Below are 23,716 nucleotides of genomic sequence, written 5' to 3'. Positions count from 1 at the left end.
TGGTGGTGGTGAGGTGTTTTGAATGACTTGGTATTGAGGTGTTTTTAATTATGTGGTGGTGAGGTCTTTTGAATTACGTGGTCGTGAGAGGTTTTGAATTACGTGGTGGTGAGGTGTTTTAAATTAGGTGGTGGTGAGGTGTTTTGAATGACTTGGTATTGAGGTGTTTTTAATTATGTGGTGGTGAGGTCTTTTGAATTACGTGGTCGTGAGGGGTTTTGAATTACGTGGTGGTGAGGTGTTTTGAATTAGTTGGTGGTGAGGTGTTTTGAATTAGTTGGTGGTGAGGTGTTTTAAATTAGGTGGTGGTGAGGTGTTTTGAATGACTTGGTATTGAGGTGTTTTTAATTATGTGATGGTGAGGTCTTCTAAATTACGTGGTCGTGAGGGGTTTTGAATAACGTGGTGGTGAGGTGTTTTGAATTAGGTGGGGGTGAGGTGTTTTGAATTAGGTGGGGGTGAGGTGTTTTGAATTAGGTGGGGGTGAGGTGTTTTGAATTAGGTGGGGGTGAGATGTTTTAAATTACGTGGGGGTGAGGTGTTTTGAATTACGTGGTGATGAGGTGTTTTGAATTACATGTGGATGAGGTGTTTTTAATGATGTGGTGGTGAGGTGTTTTGAATTACGTGGTCGTGAGGGGTTTTGAATTACGTGATGTGTTTTGAATTACATGTGGATGAGGTGTTTTTAATTATGTGGTGGTGAGGTGTTTTGAATTACGTGGTCGTGAGGGCTTTTGAATTACGTGGTGGTGAGGTGTTTTGAATGACGTGGGGGTGAGGTGTTTTGAATTACATGGTGGTGAGGTGTTTTGAATGATGTGGTGGTGAGGTTTTTTGAATTACGTGGTGGTGACGTGTTTTAAATTACTTGGTGATGAGGTGTTTAAATTAGGTGGGAGTGAGGTGTTTCAAATTATGTGGTGGTGAGGTGTTTTAAATTATGTGGTGGTGAGGTGTTTTAAATGACGTGGTGGTGAGGTGTAATCGTCCCAAACTTCCAGTCTGCAACTACCCCTCCCCGATGTATGTGCTGAGGGGTTATTTCTTGAAAAAAAACATTCAACCGAAATTGCCTATAAAAATGTAATATCACAAACACAACAAATACATTTGTGCAAAATAATTGTTTGTATTATGATTGGTGTAAATCATGACAACACAGCAACTCAGGTGCAGTCATTATCCTCAGCTAAAATAAGAGCCTGTTCCTCAGTAACGACACTCGGCGAGCCGAGCCAAGCTAGTATATATATACTAGTGGGGTCACCCGTGGGAATCCCACGGGCATGGACGTGTGTGACATTTCGACATATTGAGTTGGATGCTGCACCTGTTTCACAATAACACACACACACACACACACACACACCTCGTTTTTTCATTTCTGTATCTCACAATTCGGTCTCTCTCTTATTCACACACACACACACACACACACACACACACACACACACACACACACACACACACACACACACACACACACACGTACACCGACACACATATACACATACACATACACACACATATATATACACACATACACATACACACACACACACACATGCACGCACACGTACACACACATGTACACCGACACATGCATATACACATACACACATATACACATACACATATGGATACACACACATACACATATACACACACAGACACATACACACACACAGACACACACACACACATGCATACACATACACACACACATGCATACACATATACATACATACACACACACGTACACACACATGTACACCCACACACATATATATATATATATATATATATATATATATATATATATATATATATATATATATGTGTGAAGAACCGCAGCTCTTCGTTTGGTGAAGAAGTCCAAAAATAGCCTGAAAAATGACGCAGCTTTTTATTAAAACCAACTTATACAGATCCGGAGGAGACAGACATCTACAGCAAGCTACAGCAAGAACATGCCAAGTCAAGTCTTCCTGAAAACACATTGATTCCCAGTCCATTTATATAGGGACACGTTTTATCAGGAAATCTCCGAGGGAACAAACAAAACTGGGAGAGGTTCCTCCCCGGTGTGCCAAGCCCCCACCGTCATCCCTGTCATTCGGGGGAGTCAGCCCTTCCTTATCATTCGGACCAAATGTTTCTCTGGGCTCCGAGAAAACAGAAATGTAACTAACAATGAGAAGAGGGCATGCTTGGCCAAACAAACCCATACATTTTATGGGTTTGTTTACATGAGTAATTCAAAGCATGTTTATACAGAGTCATGCGTTGCTGTGATTAAAACAAAATATATATGGTTAACGATAGGTTATGTCATTCTATTAGCATTACGCCAAAACACGCGCATGTGGGCGTGGTTTTACGACCAGCCTCGTAAAAAGCACACGTATACAATTTGTCAAGCATGACCTCAGCGAGCCTTTCCTCATCCAAAACTAAAACGAAGCAAAAACCCTTTATTAACTTTATGAAAATAAACAGCATTTAAATCATAACACATTAGCAACCAACGTCTATAACTGAACTTTAGGCAATAACAAATCTACTACTTGACATTCCTTCCTCTTGTCTCGTCGAGACAAAGTATCTTAAGAGACAACGTGCCACATCGGGCCTTATTGAAAAATAATTGTGTAATGCGGGTATTGAAAAAATAATTGTGTAATGCGGGTATCTCCCAAGGGCATATCGTGCGCCCAAAGCGCCTCGCCCGTGCATTTGGCGAACGTGTCATGTGGTGCGTGCTTGGAGCCTGAGGGCTCAGAACATGAAAGTCCATTAACGTTTCGGATCCACAACGAAAGTGTCTGGTCCAGATGAGGTTCTGCTCCGCCAGAGGGCCACCACCTCCCCTGCGGAACTTGCTCCCCCCACCCTTTGCAGACCCAGTCCTTGCAGATCTTCGAAGTTAATCAACGATCATGCCCATGAGGTCCCTCACGTGCTGCTGTTCTGGGGAATACAAAATGTCGTCAGTATCTTGTGTCTCAATTTCCTGATCAGGGTACAGAGCGTAAAAATCCGATTCACTTGAAGCATTTGAACTTAAAACATTTGGAGAAAAGAGAGGAACTTCCTTTTGTCAAAGTCTCCCTTGGGCGCCTGGTCGGCTTGCGGGTCTAGGATATCCACGTCGGGTCCCTCGACCGCCAGACCCAGTGTCGCAATCAGATCCATAGTTGGGTTGAAAGGGGGCGTGCAGCTGTCAGCTTGTAATACATAAGCAGCGTTAGCCAGTACACGCAAGGGGTTTATAGCACAAGTATCACAGTCATCACATACACCGTTACAGGCAGCAGCCAGTTCCCACATGGGATCCGCACAAGTATCACAGTCATTACAAAATTCAATGCAATTTTCTGGAGCGCCGGTCGCAACTGCCTTGTTGAAGGACCCGTTCAGGTCGACGGCCTCTGTGGTCAGAGCCATAGTCGTTGTCGGCGGCTTCTTCACTTTCCATCCTGTAAAATACTTTCTCATACAGAGGAGGACTAGAGATTTCATTAGTGCCCCCCAAATTACTACCCCGATTATCACAGCCAGTGCGGTCAATAACCACTTCACTATGGTGCCCGTCCATCCCTGGAACCAGTCAGTGAGCCAGCTAAATGTATAAGAATTTTCGCGCGCGATCCGATCGATCGTCAGGGCGTGGCTAGTTTCCCTTAGTCTCACTTCTGCATCACCATTGTACGCATGTGAATTACCGTGTCCAATAGTATGTCATGAGCCGTAGCGGTGTCGTTTGCCACCTTTTCTAGGGCCAAAGCCAATTTATCTATCCGGAAACTATCCATGACTGTGCCCGCTCCTGGGAAGAAGAAACCAAACACCTTTTCCCATAGACTCCCGTGTAGTTTAGTGGTTCCATCTTCGTTCATGACTGACCTCTTATAACGCCTGTCCAAGGACTTTGGGTCTAGCTCATCCAGTATCTCAACGTCAGGAAGGACTGAACCCAGATAACATGTGCCCCCCCAATTATTTGGTAAATAGGGGTAAGCCTTGTCGCCGCATATAAACATTGTCCCATGGGGTGGGACCAGGTGGGTGGATAAGCACTGGAGTCCCTTTACCACCCCATTAATCCTACTAACCCCCCTAGAGAATGTTATAGCCGTTATGTTGTGGTTGTGTTTATCTTGCAGTACTATTCGTAATGTAATCCCCGAGCTCCCTTGTCCCAGCTTCCCGGGGAGAGTGTAGGCGCATTCTGATTCTCCCATACGCAAGTGGCCGGAACCCTGGAGGCAGACCGTCCCTTTCTGTGGTTTGACCCAGACGGGGGCAGGCCTCTCGGCCACATGGGCAATCATTGACGGGCGATAATTAAATTGTCGATTGCAACTCTTGCCGTTGTCAACCCCTTCTCTTTCCAGCGTGGTGACTAAACATGGGGAATCGATAGGTTGTGAGCAGAGGTCATTGAGGGACAGAGGTAGCACTATCATGTGTATTCCTGTGGTGCCTGCTTGGGGAAAGCGCATGCACGACCAGCAGTGTGTCCTATTTTGAATTGTTGCCACCTCCCTGGCCACTTTCCAATATGTGTTTTCACCCTTCTTTGGGGCCTTATCCTGGGGTTGCGGCGTGAGTATGTATTTGATGCATGGTATGTAGTTCTTTTCGCCACCGGCCGCGCCAGGGGTCCAGACGCTGCACCGGACCTGCATAGTCATGCCTTTCTCTAGGCGCGTGCGTGTTTGTAGCTTAAAATCAGGGGTTCCCCATTTGTATCCTGGTTGGGCCAAGGTCTTAATGCTAGCTTGCCCGTCTTCCCGGAACTCTCGTTGCTTTTGTAGTACCATGCCAACGCGTCCAGGCCCTGCCGACAGTGCTAGCCAATTTATGTTCACCCAATTTGTGTGCAGGGCTTTCTGTTCGAAACATGGTAGTGATACTCTTTGTCCCCATGTTACGGTGAGGTGTCGGGTTTCGTTTTTGCATCTATTGGAATCGGAGTTTCCCCTAGCTGCTGTCGCTATCAATAGTATTGTACCTATGATTAGGCCCATCCTTACTGTGGTTGCTGTGGTGTAGTGTCTGGTGCTTGTATGGCCAACTTACAGTGCGTGGCGTGGATCCACGAGGTCTTGCCCTCGCAAAAGACTGCCGTTGGTGTAGTCAGCAACACCTGGACTGGTCCCTTTCCACCTTGGTTCCAAGGCGTTCTTGCAGGTGAAGTGCTCCACGAACACCTGGTCTTTTTCCTCTGGTGGAACACCTGGTCCACAAGTCTCCTGGGAACGCCTGGTCTACAGGTCTCCAATTCATAGATTCAATTCATTCAATTCATAGTTTCATAGAACACCTTTTCTCCAATTTCCTAATCCACTTTTTTTCAAGTGGATCCAATTTTATCCAATATTCAATTTTTAAATTCAATCCCATTTAATCCAGTCCAATTCAAATTAAATTCAATCCTTCTCTCAGCATCCCATTACCTGTTTCCTGATTGCTGGAATAAAAATAAACGAAAATTACTTCAGCGAGAGTTTCAACTAGAATTAACACAAACAAACCACCATTAACCTCCATTAACACAAACAAACCACCATTAACCTCCATTAACCTCCCCCTATTATTTATTTATTTTCACGAATAAACAAATAATAGAAATAACCTGGTCTACTTCCAATTTCAATTCTGGTCAGTTCTGGTGTCTGGTCACACACAATGTTTTCCTCACCCACTGTGATTCGCTCAAAATAGATTCTCACTGTTATGTCTGAAATTCGTCTCATGAAAACCCATTCAAGAGTCCGGTGTGACAGACAGCCAAACACATAGACACGCCGAAGACCCCAGGGTACCCATCAAACTAGCTTGTCCCCAGATCCACAACACAGCGAAACATGTAACTTTACTAAAATAATCACTTACTCATAACTAATACTCATAATAACTCATAATTACTTATGTAATTACTCATACCAATACTTACTTAAAATAATGTAATATCCCAATCTTCACCCCCTATGCAAATCGAAGCACCCCGGACGATCCACAACCAATATCAACCACTGTAGCCGTTTTCCCGACTCCAGGCAGCCACACGCAGCCACATACATCTCCATCCACGTCACACAAGACAACAGCCAACGAGTGTGTCCACCACACAGAAACCTTTGGCAATGCAACAACCGAACTCCCAGACAACCAACAACAAAACCCAATCCATCTCCATGGCTCATCAAGCAGTTCCAACTTAATCCAGCTTCACATACCGATTTCCCCAAAAACTCGTGAAACTTCAACCCCATTCTGGAAAAACCCTGGACTAAACCCTGACACCCTAAATAACTTCAGACCCATCTCCAATCTACCCTTTCTGTCAAAAGTTTTGGAACGTGCTGTGGCCACTCAACTCAAACATCACCACTCTGCCAATAACCTGTATGAAACATCCCAATCCGGATTCTGCTCCAGCCACCGTACTGAAACTGCTCTCCTCAAAATCACCAGCGACCTTTTCTCTCCTCTGATGCCGGCAACCTCAACATTTTCATCCTCCTCACCTTGTTTAGACCAGCTTGTGCCTATTAAACCCAAACCAGTTCACCCCCAAGCCTACAAGGACCACCTACTACTCTCAAATTATCCACTCTGGCTCCGGAATCCCAAAAGCACTCTTCTCTACAATAAACAAACTAAATAAACAAACTTTACACCACCTGGATACCACCACCTGTCATTCAGAGTAGACAACAGCATCTCCTTTCTGGCTTTCAGCATCTCCTTTCTCCTTTCTGGCATCCAAATAAAATTCTGGCTTCAAATCAACTTCCTCGAACTTAACTATGATAAATCTAAATTAATCTTCGTTTGCCCCAAAACCACTCACGAAATCCACCCATAACTTTGCCCCCAACATCGATGGTCATTTGAACACAAATTGAACAAATTTAATCGAACAAAACACTTCCATTAACTCGACATTCTTTTCACAGCACAAAGTTCACTTGAACATCCTTTTCCTGGATACTCCCTCGTTATTTTTATACCATACCATGCTTCTCCACTTGCAACCCAAATATTTTCCATGAAATAAATAAAATGAATTTTTTTTGAATCTTCTCATTATTCGAAAGTTTACAAAATGTCCCAAATCTGTATATTATTTTCTACTGTGGTTATATTAAACCATTATTTTACAAAATCCAACTTTCAATAAACTGAAAAATGCTTCGCCATGGAATAGTCCACCACTCATATAAATAATCATGAGAGTTCTGCGAAACATCTCCATCTTTAAAACTTAGCCAACCAATTTTAAACCACATGTTTTCCCCCCAAAAAACAAGTCACATTGTTTGTATATTGCCAACATTGTTCATCGTTTAAGTATCATCCAGAACTAAATTTTTATAAACCATCAACTTGTAGATGCATTTATTTATATCCCATTAACCCAAGAACTCTCAATTGCTTGGTTATATTTTAGTAATGTCATATATCCATATTTCTTTTCCAAAATGTTCCTGATATACACATTAATCCCATCTGTCTTTGTTTCCAGATCAACTCCAATCAAGAAATCGACACAAATCCTTATTACCTCCAATCAACTCATTCCAAGCAACAATTCATTCAAAGACCAAGCTTAAAAACGCAACTCTCATCTTACTGTGACAAATAAGCAACCAACCTACTTCACACTAAAACAAATAACTTTTCATTACCCCTTTCTTCTCCACCGCCTCTTACACTTAAACAGATCATAATTACTCACTCATACACTGTTGCCCATCATGAAATCCCAGTAGGTTGTTCTTCAATCCCAACCATCATGTGATCCCAACCACCACCTTTGACACCATTGTCGACGTCTCCATTTATTTCGTTCCTCATGGGGTTGGTGTTTTATGGCCTTTACCTCTTACCCAATCACACTGCCCATCATTCCCTGTCCTTGATGGATAATTTTACATCCAGATGGGCACAGCATCCCATTTTTGGCGACCCAGCCCTGAAACAAGCCCCTGGACTCCTTGCAGGCTGGACCAAAACCCCTGGACCTGCCTCCATGGAACAATGACGCCTAAGCACTCAATTAGCCCTCCCAGTACCAAAGACTTACAATCAGACCGACAGACAGACAAATAACAGAGGCATGTCGCCAGCCCCAGCACAAGACATCACCTTTCCGGGCAGGCACAATATAATCCACAGCATCGAAATGCCAATTTCTATCCGGAGCCTCGCAAAGCCAAAATCCATGCATGCGTGCTCCATCATGCAACCCGATCTGTACTCGGTGCGCCCGGCGCCCCCTATAATCAGTGAGTTATAATAACCACAATATCTCTGGCACCCAACTCGTGATACCACAATTTAATCCACGTTACTTGCATCTCTTCATCCTCCCAAATGTCCTCCATTTAACGTGACTCAAATCCATCTCAAATCCCCACAGCTCGATCGAACACGTCACTGTACTCGGCCCGGATAAATTAAACTCAAGCGTACTGTACCTGACGCTTCCACAACAACAAAAAACTCGATATTCTCTGTTCATTAATTACGTACATGATTTCAGTTGTACCCACAATATAATGTCCCGATATTCTCCCCAGATTTAAGTTCTATATCCTGTCGTTAAAGCAACACCCTGTAGACTGACTTCCACCTGTCGTTCTTCCAAGGTTAGTGAATTGCCTCTGACCTCTTACCCTTACATATCTCGAACAAAGGTCAACTAAACTTTAAAAGGTCACTTCGAATTGGGGTAACCAGCGCTTTATTTTTCCGCAAATAATACAAGTCCGGCGTCATTCCCTGCAAGAACCACATCCAGACAGACAAATGACCCTTATTGAGGCTCTACATCGCAAAATGCTAGCTCCTACGAATCCAACAACCGTCACAATCCGTCCAGGAACTTCCGTACGAGGCGTGCTTTACAATGCAGCACCCTTGCTACCTAGTGCACTTTTTGCACATCCCTCCTCGTTCGCACAACGCTTCATCAACACACCTCCTCGCGCCCACACCTTGGCACAAGCCACACCACATACCGACAGTTGAAACCTCGATATTCCTCTTTCCTCGGATAAGCGTTCTGTTGAAAACGTGACATTTCTGCTCAAATTATTGAATTTCCAATTTTAATAACTTAACCTTACCAGCATACTAAATCTGTGTCCGCATCGATCAACACAAATGCGTCGATGCATCTTCCAGCCGCCACTCCGCACTGTACCTTACTGTATGAACAAGACTTCCTGTTGGAACTTGGCTCCGGAAATTAATTACTCTGTCTTGAAATCGTTTATTTTAGCCATCTTAAATAAATCCATCCATCTATCCATCTTATAAATCCATCTTAAATAACGTATTCGTCCTGTGACATTGCCTGGCATATATGTCGCAGCCGGCCACTATTCCGACATGGCTCATGACTCATGTCTAATTCTGACAAGAAGATGAAGGATGAAGGACATGACATGAAGAAGAAGATTCTGACAAGATACTGACATGTGAACGTCCGACATCCAGCAAAGTCGAAATGACCCACAATGCATTTGGGCACACACTTCCTCTGAGAGTGGGCGAGTTATCGCCGGCACTCTGAGCAACCTCATCGCACCTAGAGCGTGCGCTCCTCTTGCTGTAGCTCCTCTTGCTGTAGCTCAGAGCAACCTCATCGCACCCGACCCCAAAATGCACTATATGACACCAATTTCAAAGGTGAGCTGCCTCAGCGATACATCCCACACATACAATCCACAATATCTGCCATTGAATGAACTCTTCGATTCAAGTAAAACACACATATTGATTCGAATTCTGAATTTAGTTCAACAAACTCCAAACCTCCGTCCGGCTGCCGCTCGAAAGACAAGGCAGCCCATCCTGCAACCATCTCCTAGAAACCGCTTCATATCAACAGTAGATCGACAAGGGTACTCCGAGTGCTTTCCTGACCCGATTTATATCAATTCGCTTCCCAAACAACTCCCAAACAGATGAAAATCCGGACTCAGTTCAGGACCTCGCCTGTTCTCTCGGATAGACGCTAAAATGGACATTCCCGGCCTGAATTTCCCGCACGTCGAGCAGATCACTTACAAAGCTTCACACCGAAACCCTCTGCTTGCATATGTCATACAGACAAATACATTGGCTAGATACACACGTCAATTAACATCCCAATATACATTCATTCCTCATTCATATACGAGTAGAAGTCTCCCAGACTTCGCGCGAAACTCAGATCGACTCCAATCATGCCTTTCTCCAGCCACTCCCAAACAATCTTTGCTCATTCATGTTACGTCTCTCATTCAAGGAAAAGGATTTTTGGGACGGGTTGGACAGGGGTGGGTTGAGGTGAAAGAGGGAAGGCAGGGCGGGGTGTTGGGGTGTTGCCTAGAGCCCCGGGACTGAGCTCAGGTCTTGGGGGGGTGGGGGATGTTGCCTAGAGCCCCGGGACTGAGCTCAGGTCTTGGGGGGTTGGGGGGTCTTGGTCTGGTATCTGGTCCAGCGGCATCAACCGCTGATTTACTTGTTTAACTGCTTACTTAATTGTCCTCTGTCCTGTAGCTTCAATAACTATAGCTGCAATGCTTAAAATTTCAATATTTCAAAAACCATTCCTGTCCTTCTCACCCTGTGGCCACCTGGCCCATTTCCTGTGAGCTTATTTATTTTCTCTTGTCCACCAGGTCCTGGCCTGTTTCTATCTGGACCTCTGTTGCTTGCTTCCTCTGTCAAGCCTACCTGGTACCTGCGCGTTATCCTTTTACTGGCCATGTTCCTATGGCCTTCTATGTTCCTATGGCCTTCTTAAGTTAGCCACAGCCCTTCGTTCCCTGGCATGCAATGGCATACCCCATCTTGTCTCTGGGCTGTTCCTTCCTGGAAAAATCTTGGCCACCTGGTTTCAACCTATATGGCTGTCCGACCTCATTTTCCCCTCCCGGTGCTAACTGCAACTTTAAGTTTACTGTTAAGTCCTTACTGGTATCCTTACTTGTTTATCCTGGCTTTAACAAAGCCACGTCATTCTGAGGCCTAAAAATGAGCCTTTACTTACAATTTCTGTTCGAGTGCAGGCAACGCGGAAGACAAGGAGACTGAACCCGCTGGAGGGAGGAAGGTACGAATTTGGAATAATAGCCCTCTGATATAAAACAACTCCCACCTTTAATCAAATCAACGTGCCGGCGCCGGCCTCAGGCTGCCTTCCTCCTGTCCCTCGGGCTCCGTTTCCCGTCGTCCGGTGCTGACCCCACTCCTGGTACCATCTGTGAAGAACCGCAGCTCTTCGTTTGGTGAAGAAGTCCAAAAATAGCCTGAAAAATGACGCAGCTTTTTATTAAAACCAACTTATACAGATCCGGAGGAGACAGACATCTACAGCAAGCTACAGCAAGAACATGCCAAGTCAAGTCTTCCTGAAAACACATTGATTCCCAGTCCATTTATATAGGGACACGTTTTATCAGGAAATCTCCGAGGGAACAAACAAAACTGGGAGAGGTTCCTCCCCGGTGTGCCAAGCCCCCACCGTCATCCCTGTCATTCGGGGGAGTCAGCCCTTCCTTATCATTCGGACCAAATGTTTCTCTGGGCTCCGAGAAAACAGAAATGTAACTAACAATGAGAAGAGGGCATGCTTGGCCAAACAAACCCATACATTTTATGGGTTTGTTTACATGAGTAATTCAAAGCATGTTTATACAGAGTCATGCGTTGCTGTGATTAAAACAAAATATATATGGTTAACGATAGGTTATGTCATTCTATTAGCATTACGCCAAAACACGCGCATGTGGGCGTGGTTTTACGACCAGCCTCGTAAAAAGCACACGTATACAATTTGTCCAGCATGACCTCAGCGAGCCTTTCCTCATCCAAAACTAAAACGAAGCAAAAACCCTTTATTAACTTTATGAAAATAAACAGCATTTAAATCATAACACATTAGCAACCAACGTCTATAACTGAACTTTAGGCAATAACAAATCTACTACTTGACATATATATATATATATATATATATATATATATATATATATATATACACACATACAGACACACACATATATACACATAGACACATATATACACACACATACACATGTGTACACACACATGTACACCGACACACATGCACACACATACACATATACACATACACACATGTACACCCCCACACACACATACACACATACACACACACACACACACACACACACACACACACGCGCACACGCACACACACACACGTCCCACATGTATATATCCCACATCCCACATGTATATACATGTTTAAAGTGTACGTGCCCTTCCCCCTTCCCCCGGCCGGCAACGCTGAGTACTTCTGCTAGTAACTAATGAAATAAAAACGAAGAAATATCTCTGGGTAATTTCCTGAAACTCGGTGAAATTCGCTGAAATTCGCTGAAATTCGCTCGGTGTATCGGTGAAATATTTTATTTGGGCGGTGTAGAATTGCTTCGAACGAAATATCTCTTAGCAATTTCCCGTCTGTGTTTCATGTCCATGCACACGTGAAATGGAGTTTGTTTTTGCACACGTGAAATGAACATGTGAACCTTTACTTCCGGATAATAATGTTGAATGAAATAAAAACGAAGAAATATAGTGGGGTCACCCGTGGGACATTTCGACATATTGAGTTAGATGCTGCACATTCAAAATGGTTACTGGCAATTCATCAGATCCAGAAATGGTGCAATGAACACAATTTATTTCTTTCACATAATATGTGGCCCCTCACTCCTCTCCACCTGACACTCTCCTCTCTCCACCTGACACTCTCCTCTCTCCACCTGACACTCTCCTCTCTCCACCTGACACTCTCCTCTCTCCACCTAGCACTCCTCTCCTCTCCAATCCCTCACATTCCTCTCCTCTCCAATCCCTCACCTCTCCAATCCCTCACACACCTCTCCTCTCCAAACCCTCACTCTCCTCTCCAATCGCTCCTCACTCGCCTCTCCAATCGCTCCTCACTCGCCTCTCCAATCGCTCCTCACTCGCCTCTCCAATCGCTCCTCACTCGCCTCTCCAATCGCTCCTCACTCGCCTCTCCCATCGCTCCTCACTCGCCTCTCCCATCGCTCCTCACTCGCCTCTCCAATCGGCTTTCCCCGTCTCGTTTCTCTCGTTTTTCTCCCGTCTCGTTCTTTTTCTTGCTCCAAATCGGCCCGTCTCGCCCGTCGGCCCGTCTCGCCCGTCGGAATCGGAAATCGGGCCGTCTTGCTTTCTTGCTTGCGCGTAAATAAATTGTGTTCATTACACCATTTCTGGATCTGATGACTTGCCAGTAACCATTTTGTAAAAATGAATGTGCAGCATCTAACTCAATATGTCGAAATGTCACACACATCCATGCCCGTGGGATTCCCACGGGTGACCCCGCAAGTTTGCATTGACGTTCGTCGACGCACTCGTTCGCCCGTCTCATTCGCTTTCTTGCTACATCCTGTTCAAGTGTGCATTCTTCATCGATCGTCTCATTCATTTTGGAAATAGAAGTTTCCACGCAGCGCATGAATTGTCACTATCCTCAAGAGGAAGTGTCTCGTAATCATCAAATGATAAATGGCAAGTAAATTATATTGTGGAAAATTAAAGATTTCAAATAAACCTATTTAAAGTGTATGCGCACATAACTAATAAAAAAAACGAAGAAATATCTCTCGGTAATTTCCTGAAACATATTTTACTTCCGGCTAATGTTGAATGAAATAAAAACGAAGAAATATATGTCGGCATCATTGTTGACGTTTTTGTGACGACTGTCATCAAACGAAAAAGTAATATATCTTATAGTGTAGCAGCATAGCAAACCTGTTGTGCATTTTGTGATACAAGCACCAAATTTGGTACACTAGTAGACTATCATATTGTTGCAGATATGGGACTTGGCCTCAATATCCGCTTGTAAATACTCCCCTATTTCCCCAATACTCCCCAACTATCCCCAATCCCCCATTCCCTAGTCCCATTGCCTGTAAATAACACTCTGTAGAACCGACCTACCCCTTTTTCCCCCATTAAATGTCGTGCCCAGGTTCACCGCATCTCACGTAGACAACTATAGGACATCTTGCTAGTTATTCTTAGTCTATGTCAGTTAAGGACTCGTTTCCATTAATTCTGACTCTTCGTTGCACGAAATTGTGATCGTATGGCACCAGTAGTGAGTTTAGGACCTCCCCTTACCTCCTCCCATCTTCCCCATGAAACAACAACAACAACTACAACAACTACAACAACAACTACAACAACAACAACTACAACTACAACTACAACTACAACAACAGTGGAGATGGGGGCGGCGCGGCGCGGGGGAGTGTGCGTCCTCACACCGGCTCGGTTAGCCGCCATGACCATGCGCTCCGACGGGGTTACCACGAAGGGGCTCCCTGTCAGCCCCTCGTCAAGGGCGGAGCCGGTAACCCCCCCGCACGCACCCAATGAGAAGCAACGGGCCGATTCCATCTGGGGCGGAGCTAACGAGCCGAGGGCGTGTCACTCCCCGCCGGATATACGCAGCCACTTACCGGACGTGACGTGAGATGCGCCCCCGACTGAAGAAGACAAGTCACGACCTTCGAGCGCTGAGTGAGGCCTCCCGCATCTCTGGACCGGAGCGGGTCGATTCTGTCCTTGAGCCAAGAGTGCACCTTGAGCCATCGACTACCCGCTTTCCTTGCCATCAATCCCCGTGTGAGTCAGTTTTGTCCCGTTTATCTGTCGTCTGTCGGGGCTAATATAAGAGTGTGTCTAAGTGCCTGTCTTTCTATGCTGTCCCTCTCATTCCTGTAATCTGACCTTCCGCAATATTATAACCTCTTCCGGGGGTCTTGAGAACTGAACCCTTGGTGTCGTGTCATTTTAATCCCAGCCGTTGTGTCCTTTTCCATCATTGATTTAGCATAGCGCGACTTAGTCAACGTTCGAGTATAATCGGGTAAACGTGCAGGCGCGGTCATACCAAACCGCTCGGTAGACCAACATCCACAACCGCGTCTGTAACAATTGGTGTCAGGAGTGTCGGATTCGAACCTGGGACTAAATTTATTAGGCCCAAATTTTGGAACACCAATTGTACCACTAGGGTAACAATTGGTGTTGGGAGGTAGAATTCGATCCAGAGCGCGTTTCCCGCGCTCGAAATTATAACGACGAAATTTGATTTGTTTTACGGAAATAAAAACCCGAATTTTGAAAGTCGCGCTATGGCGGATCAAGACAGCTGGGGTCCGGTAGGGGAGAGTGAGGCAGGGTCGGTCCAGGACCAAATTGAGGGACGCGAGGAGTGCGAAGCAGCGAGGGTAGCAGACGCACAAAATAGCGTCGTTGCGCCCGACGTTGCGGGGGCGCAAAATGGCGCCTCGCTGGTCACCGCGCCCGCGACCGTGGCAGCGCCCCTGGTGGATTCGAACCTTTTCCTCCTGCAAATGAGGGCCCTTATGGAACAAATGGGTGAGCAATTGGGAGACCAAATTAGAGGTTTGAAAAGCAGTATGGGACAAATGGGGAACCGGATGGAGGCTCAGAATGAGCAATTGGGGGTAATGGGGAACCGGATGGATGCTCAGGGTGAGCGATTGGAGGGCAAAATAGGGGTAATGAGGGACGAAGCGAGGGGTACCGGAGAGGGGTTAGACAATAATTTTAAGGAGTTAGACAAGAAATTTGGGAAGTTAGACAATAATTTTGAGGGGTTAGACAACGGGATAAAAGAGGTGAGAAATGGGTTAATAGGGTTAGAAAACAGTATGGAAGGCAAATTGAGGGACATGAGGGACCAAGCGGAAAGGGAAGTTAAACAAATGGAGCAGCAGATAGAGGGGGTCAGAATGGGGGTAGAAACTAAACTGGATGCTCACAGGGAGGAAATGGAGCAGATGAGGGTGGCATCTGGGCAGGAGATGCAAGTGATGGGAGAGGAGATCAGAAGAGGAGTGAGTGAGGAGGTCGGAGGAGTGCGCGAGGAGGTGAGGCACTGTAAGGAGCACATGGAGAAGGAGGTGAGAAAGGGGACTGTAAAGTTACAAGGGGGCATAGAGGACCTGACGCAGGAGGTGGAACAGCTGACGGAGGGACAAAAAGGACTAACGGAGCAGGTTCAAAGGAACACTGCGGTATTAGGAGGTTTAAAAGCGACACAAAACGACATAAAAAACGACTTAATAGCGACAAAGAGGGAATGTCAGATGGTACGTGAGGGACTGACAGCGAGGTTGGACGAGGTGGTAGAGGTAATGGAGACGAAGGACCGGCAGGTGAGGACGCACCTGGAAACGGTCAAGGTAGCCTTAGAGGACGAGCTTGAGGAGACGTACCGGGGAATAAAAGAGGTGAAGCAGAAATTAGAAGAAGTGGAAGAAGGGGTGAGCGAAATTAAGAAGCGACGGAGAGAGGATAAGAAGGAGATAAAAGAGGAGATAAAAGAATTGGTCCAAAGTCTGTGTTTGGATCGTGATGATGTGCTCATTAACCGGATGAGGGATTCGCAGGTGATGGAGGAGAAGCGAAAAGGAAGAGGACCCGGTGTAAGTGGTGACCAATATGGTCGTGCGTATGATGCGCCAGGGGATTTAAGAAGCTTGGGGGTCGAGATAGACCCGGGTGTTCGTGAGAGGCCGTTGGTGAAGTGTGCGACAGGTCTGGTGTGCGAAAAAGGAGGTGTGCGAGAAAGTCCGACTCTGGGGTGTGTGAGGAAAAAGTGCGTGCCAAGGAGTGAGTGTGCTGGCGAGAATGAGTCGGTCGTAGCGCGTGTGCGAGGGAGCACATGGAAGCGCGGTGTGGTGAGTGTTACAGAGGGTGTAACGGGAGAGTGTGCGCGAGAAAGGTGTGTGACGGACAGGTGCATGAGGAAAGAGTGCGCTGTCAAGAGTAAGGGTGAGTGCGCTGTCAAGAATGGAGGTGAGAGTAGTGAGAGTGACAAGGAGAGTGAGTTGGTTGTGACAGGTGAGCGAGGATGTACACCTGGGATGGAAGGATGCACATCTGGAATGGTAGAGCGTGAGTGGGAATGCACGCTGGAATTGGTAGTGAGGCACGTGGTTGGGTGTGCGAATGAGAGCACACCTGTGATTGTCACAGAGGAGGGGGCGCGAAGAGGTGTGTTGGTGAGGTGTGCGACCAACGAATGTGTGCCAAAGTGTTCGGTGGTCAGGTGTGTGACCAAGGCTGTGAGTGGAATGGGTGTACCGAGGTGTGTAAGGAAAGGTACGAGGAGCATGGAAACGGCTGGATGTGTGAGCAAGGAACGGGCCGCGGGGTGTAAGCGTCCAGGTGAAGCATCGACGTTAGACGGGGTAGAGTTTAGGTCGACTTTTAGCCGAATCGGGCCCTCGGTGCGTGCTGGGCCTCGCTTTGAACGGCCGCGTCCGTGCTCCACTAGGCGGAGCGGGCAGCCCGATAGAAAGGGTCGCCATGGCGACCACTTTTTGTTGAGGCATTCCGGCAGGTCGAGATCGGGACATTGGATGGCTCCACGCCGAGATGGTGCGTGGGATCTCGGCCCGGGTAAGCCCCCGTCCCTGCCCCGAATGCCGGACGCATCCAGCCGCTGGCGCAGAACAACCCGCATTCATGGCTTGGCTTTACGAAGCCGGGCTTTGGACAGGAATTGGCGCATCGAGAGGCATTAGTGAGTAGACTGGGTGATGAGGTTAGTGTTTTGGACCCAAAATTAGAGAAAAACAAAATTTGATGATTGGCAAGGGATTGGCAGTAGTGATTGGCAGATGATGGGTAGTGATTGGCAAATTTTTAATTTGTTGAAATTTGATGTGCGAAATTGGTAGTGAGCGATGGGCCCGGTGGGTAAGGCTGGCATCCCTGCCACCCTTCCCATAGGTGGGGGCAAATGCGCAATAGCTTATGGGGTTGATGGCAGTGAAAACTAGCCCGGGTGGGTTAGGTTATATTGTAGGGATCTAGCGAAGATGACATTAGGTGACGTTAAGTTTAGTTAGTGACTGATACCTGTAGTGGGGACGCAGGTAGATTAGTGTGGATGATAATGACGTGGGAGCGCAATAGTTTAAAGGGACGACTGGGAAGCGCAAGTTTCAGAGGGGAGTAGTTAGGTGAGATGATGCTGTGTGAGAATTGAACAGGTGTGATTGCACAGGTGTGCAACTGGACAGGTGTGTGGAGCAGTGTGTGAGTAGTGAGTGTTGTGGATCAGCGCGAATGCGCTTGGGGAGAGAAGGGTGCAGGTGGCACCAGGTGTGAGAGCACAGGTGTGCAAGTAAAGGTGTGTGGAGAGAGTTGGAGTAATTGGTACGGAGTGGTGTGCATGGTGCGAAGGTGTGGATGGGGGAAGAGTGGACCCCTTTCACGAGTACCCGGGGCGGGTAGTGTAAGTGTTAGGTAGAGGGTATAGGTAAATTGTGGTTGGATATTGGCATCTGTGGTGCGGGTGACAGAATGGTATTTGGATGGGTGCATTAGTGTTGTGGAAATGGCTGGGCGTGTAGCCTGTTAGTGTGTGTAGTTGGTTGGGCACTCCACCACTGTGAGGATGTCGGCCAGGTGAGGCCGCAGGTGGGCTCTGGGAGCCGATAGTTGTGAGTGGGTGCCTGAGGATCCCGGGTGTGGATCGGGCAGCCCAGTGCCAGAGAGGGCACCGAGTGGGGAGAGCGCCAGAGGGCCTTCCCCAGGTAGTTAGGTTAGGGTAAGGAGCAGGTAAGCTCGGAGGCAACTGCAGTGGTGGAGGTGTGCAGGTGGGTAGACCCACTGGGAGAGGTACACGCCACAGCCCAGAAATTGTGCGAGGGCACCGGGAGATGAATCGGGGGAGTGAGACCCCAAATTGAAAAGCACCACAGTTTGGCCAATGGGAATTGGTTTTTAGAACCCATAGTGTAAGAGGGCCAATGGTTTGGCCGGAGAAAGACCCCGGGTAGTGTAAAGTTGTTAAAGTCATTTAGGAAATAGTTAGGATTGATGAACCTGTCGCACCATACGCAGCCACTTACCTGTGGTGATGATGATGACTCCACACCTGTGTTTTCTTTGTTCTGTGTGCAGGAAATGAGAATTGCTGTGTGGATTGGTGAGACGCATCACGACGTGGATGAGACATTGGGGTGATTCCATCTCTCCCTCCCTAGGAGGGACTGATGATGAATTGGTAATGGCAAATTTTGATGAGTTGAAAATGGCAAATTTGATTGGTTAGGAGGGAGAGAAGACGAATTTGGTATATGGGAGGAACGGGGAAGACAGTAGGGACGTTTGTTGATTTGTAAAGTAGATGTTTATGGGTAGTGTTGTGTTTTGTGGATACAGTAAGGGGTAAGGGAGGGGCCATGTAGGTTACCTGGTGGGGGGGGGGGGGCGTACGGTAGGAACGTACCTGTCTCACCTGGTTCCCATGTGCCCCCAGTGTGCATTACCTTACATTGCGTGCACTTTTGCGCCCTTACCACCTTACTCACTTGTCTGCTTCTTTCGTCTCCCACCTCTGAGGATCTGGCTTTGGGGTAGAGAGAGAGGAGAGAGAGGTGCTGGCTACGCAGTTGTGGGCCTGCACTTTCGCTGCTTGCTGCCTGGATCGATACACCATATGGACCGCAATGTTGGTGGCCACCCACAATGGACCGCAGTTCTTTTGCGGCCAAGCACCACCCGTGGATGGACCTATGGGTCAACGTGGCACCTATGCCATACAAGGTGAACCACTTATAGTTGGCCCCCTGACGGCCACAATACAGAAATGGGCGCGGTTGGCGCCTTTCTTTATTTTTTTGAAAGAGGCAAGAACACCAAGTGCACCACACGAAGGCAAGACCAGCGGCAGAACATCGGCCGGCTGCGACACCACCGGTGATTTATAAACACTTTATTGGTGCACCGGATGGTGCTGACTGTGTTATGGGGTGGTGCTTTTGATGCTTGGAAGGGGTGCTCTGCACATTATTAAAGGCCATAAGGCCACAGAGCACTCGTGGGTTGGTGTATCGATGCTGGCATGCGTGCTCTCTCTATGCATAACATCTGCATGTGTTCCTCCAAAAACAGGTCCTGGATCGTAGTGTAAATATCAGCGTAGTCTTGTGTAAATAATGCTCCCTACCGGCTGTATGTTTAGTTTGCGAATTCTTTCCGGATTCGGTTATCCTGTGGGTGTGTTTCTGTGAGGAGAAGGGTGCAACGTCGCAGGGGGACATATTTACTCATTTGTGAATATCTGTAAAACTGTCGCACTCAGGGTAGAGTTAATAGTAGAGGGAACTACATCTGAGTGCCACACTAAAATAGGTAAAAATTTATCGGGTCGGGACGCCCCGAGGGTAGAGAAGGGTGCAATGTTGCGGATATGGGACTTGGCCTCAATATCCGCTTGTAAATACTCCCCTATTTCCCCAATACTCCCCAACTATCCCCAATCCCCCATTCCCTAGTCCCATTGCCTGTAAATAACACTCTGTAGAACCGACCTACCCCTTTTTCCCCCATTAAATGTCGTGCCCAGGTTCACCGCATCTCACGTAGACAACTATGGGACATCTTGCTAGTTATTCTTAGTCTATGTCAGTTAAGGACTCGTTTCCATTAATTCTGACTCTTCGTTGCACCAGAATGTGATCGTATGGCACCAGTAGTGAGTTTAGGACCTCCCCTTACCTCCTCCCATCTTCCCCATGAAACAACAACAACAACTACAACAACTACAACAACAACAACAACAACAACTACAACAACAACAACAACAACTACAACAACAACTACAACTACAACAACAGAGGAGATGGGGGCGGCGCGGCGCGGGGGAGTGTGCGTCCTCACACCGGCTCGGTTAGCCGCCATGACCATGCGCTCCGACGGGGTTACCACGAAGGGGCTCCCTGTCAGCCCCTCGTCAAGGGCAGAGCCGGTAACCCCCCCGCACGCACCCAATGAGAAGCAACGGGCCGATTCCATCTGGGGCGGAGCTAACGAGCCGAGGGCGTGTCACTCCCCGCCGGATATACGCAGCCACTTACCGGACGTGACGTGAGATGCGCCCCCGACTGAAGAAGACAAGTCACGACCTTCGAGCGCTGAGTGAGGCCTCCCGCATCTCTGGACCGGAGCGGGTCGATTCTGTCCTTGAGCCAAGAGTGCACCTTGAGCCATCGACTACCCGCTTTCCTTGCCATCAATCCCCGTGTGAGTCAGTTTTGTCCCGTTTATCTGTCGTCTGTCGGGGCTAATATAAGAGTGTGTCTAAGTGCCTGTCTTTCTATGCTGTCCCTCTCATTCCTGTAATCTGACCTTCCGCAATATTATAACCTCCTCCGGAGGTCTTGAGAACTGAACCCTTGGTGTCGTGTCATTTTAATCCCAGCCGTTGTGTCCTTTTCCATCATTGATTTAGCATAGCGCGACTTAGTCAACGTTCGAGTATAATCGGGTAAACGTGCAGGCGCGGTCATACCAAACCGCTCGGTAGACCAACATCCACAACCGCGTCTGTAACAATATTATGAAAAGATCTGGATATTGGGCCATCTCAGATTCAGAGATTTGATTTTTGCAAGATTTCGATTCGATTGGGATCGAAGAGAACACCTTCTTCGTCTTCTGTACAGTGAAGTTGCCAGCCCTGAATTCTCTGGCTACATCTGGGTGCTTCATTGGGAGTGCAACCGTGTCCCTCAGGTGAACAGGGACACACCTGGCATAGTGTGTGTGGTCTAAGGCATGGAACCATGGGACCAGTTCCGTCAGGGCATCAAGGTACGTCGTGAATGAAGCCTGCCGCAGAGAACGCACGTAGACCAGTACCAACATCTCTAGTTCCAGCACAGTTGCCCAGTACTGAAAGTTGGGAATGTCTTCTCCTCTCTGGTGACACCAGTCTTCGAACTCAGGCAGGTCTTCTGCATCATCAGCATATGTCATACAGTGGCGTTCATACGCACGGTGTTGCAGGATGTGCAGTGCCGCTGCAGTGATTTGATGAGCTCTTCTTGTGCGGGTGACGTGGGCAGCTCGTAGGAAGGAGTCGGCCGTCCCTGGCGTTGCAATCTCAGCTTGCAAAATCTGCAAATCTTGCAAAAATCAAATCTCTGAATCTGAGATGGCCCAATATCCAGATCTTTTCATAATATGATAGTCTACTAGTGTGCCAAATTTGGTGCTTGTATCACAAAATGCACAATTCTTTTGAATATTTGGGCTAAGCCGCCCCACTAAAACGATATCTATAGGTGTGCAAAGTGTCAAGTTAATCCATCCTTCGATGCCTGAGCCTTAGGCGAACAAACTTTTCAAGTCCTTGCATTATAGTATGATTTTCCTTGGTGGCCATATTGGATTTTGGACGTCATCTCGAAAATAAGTGACATATGAAATGTACCTTTCCCTGAATCAGTTTCACTGACCTCAAAAACCCCTGATTTGATACCTCATTTGTCTATCTGTGACTTCTACAGCCAGAGATATATGATATTTCAGTTTTGCTGGTGGCATTTTGAATTTTGGCCAACATCTTGGAAAATCTGAAACGGTCAGGATGGCTCCTCGGCTAAAATCAATTGATAGGTCCAAACGAAGCTCCATACCAAATTTGGGACTTTTGTCCGGCTTGTAACATTACGCCTAAAAATTGTTGCTAAGCCACCTGACTATCACATGCAGTGTTATTTGTAAAAGTTTGGTCCATAAGCACGAAAATAAAAATGGTAGTTTTGTAAAGTCGTTCCCCCAGAAATTATTGCTAAGCTGCCTAACTAGATCAATCACATGGGGGTTAAATGCATGTTCCAAGTGAACTCCAATCGGTGGAGGCGTCGTGGTGCACCGGGCTAAGGCGGGCCACGATGACGTATCAACGATGCGTACTCGAGAGCTGTAAACGGCAAAGGTTCGAATCCTCGACCCTGGGCCCCCGCAGGTGTTGCGCCGCGGAAAATGAGCCTCACGCTAAAGACGTCCGGGCGGACGCCCCGGGCACCCGGGCCTCCACCCTTTTGAATCCAAACCAATTAATCAATAATTAATCACTGAAAAGCGAATTTATGCATTTGAAATCGTCCACCGTTCCTTGTCGTGACGTCACATTCAACGGCCATAAAATGAAATGTTGTTGTTTTTTTGAAGGATATTTAAATAATCTCGTTGACCCTTAAGGACTTATATATATATATATATATATATATATATATATATAACCCTTCGGTTTATAATTATATATAAAATCGATGGACCATCCACAGGGTAAAGGAAAGAATAAAAGAAAAAAATATCACTTCCCGTTCCAGATCCAGGAAGTTGACCCCAAGAGGAAGAAGAAGAAGAAGAACCACCCTTTGGCTAGTCACTCGTCACTCGTCACGTCAGTCGTCAGTCGTAGTCCTCGGGCACACTGAAACTGTAAGTGTCATGTGCGGCTGTCATACGGGTTGAAGGCACGAACAGTGCACCAAAATCGAGCGTCATTATATATCATAAATTAATAATGCACTATATCCTGCCTCCAAAGGTGCGGGCGACAGTCCCTGACCGAGCTTTGTTGGTTTATTGGTTTATTCCCAAAGATGGATGTTCCATTCACCGTCAGGAGCATTCCCAAAGATGGATGTTCAATTCATGGTGAGGAGCATTCCCAAAGATGGATGTTCCATTCACGGTGAGGAGCATTCCCAAAATTAGTCACGTGAAAAAGTAAGTACCCGTGTACAAGTAAGTACACGTGAAAAAGCTCCGT

The 23,716-nt window shown here is 46.9% G+C and overlaps 2 protein-coding genes across 2 annotated transcripts in view; one reads left to right on the top strand and one right to left on the bottom strand.

The window, feature by feature from the left end:
* LOC137417994 (uncharacterized) overlaps nt 1-23,316 on the top strand; it is a 117,027-nt gene extending 93,711 nt beyond the window's left edge. The window contains exon 9 of the mRNA XM_078766487.1: nt 23,271-23,316. Within this exon, the coding sequence (XP_078622613.1) occupies nt 23,271-23,284 (14 nt within the window). The 3' untranslated portion in view covers nt 23,285-23,316. The remainder of the gene's footprint in view (nt 1-23,270) is intronic.
* LOC144888487 (uncharacterized) lies at nt 1,896-7,325 on the bottom strand. Its single transcript, XM_078766485.1, has 2 exons — nt 5,584-7,325; nt 1,896-5,553 (listed from the first exon to the last, which is right to left on the bottom strand). The coding sequence occupies exon 2, from the start codon at nt 5,034-5,036 to the stop codon at nt 3,693-3,695; it is 1,344 nt and encodes a 447-aa protein (XP_078622611.1). The 5' UTR covers nt 5,037-5,553; nt 5,584-7,325; the 3' UTR covers nt 1,896-3,692.
* Nucleotides 23,317-23,716: the final 400 nt, after the last annotated feature.

The sequence above is a fragment of the Myxine glutinosa genome, chromosome 12, assembly GCF_964187855.1.
Source record: "Myxine glutinosa chromosome 12, kmMyxGlut1.1, whole genome shotgun sequence".
In the NCBI taxonomy this organism is placed as follows: Eukaryota; Metazoa; Chordata; class Myxini; order Myxiniformes; family Myxinidae; genus Myxine; species Myxine glutinosa.
Note: the sequence above shows the minus strand (reverse complement) of the source record. Positions and strands in the feature narration are given on the sequence as shown.

What these genes read in the sequence shown, in the direction of transcription:
- LOC144888487 (XM_078766485.1), bottom strand. Translation starts at nt 5,036, where the DNA reads ATGGGCCTAATCATAGGTACAATACTATTGATAGCGACAGCAGCTAGG.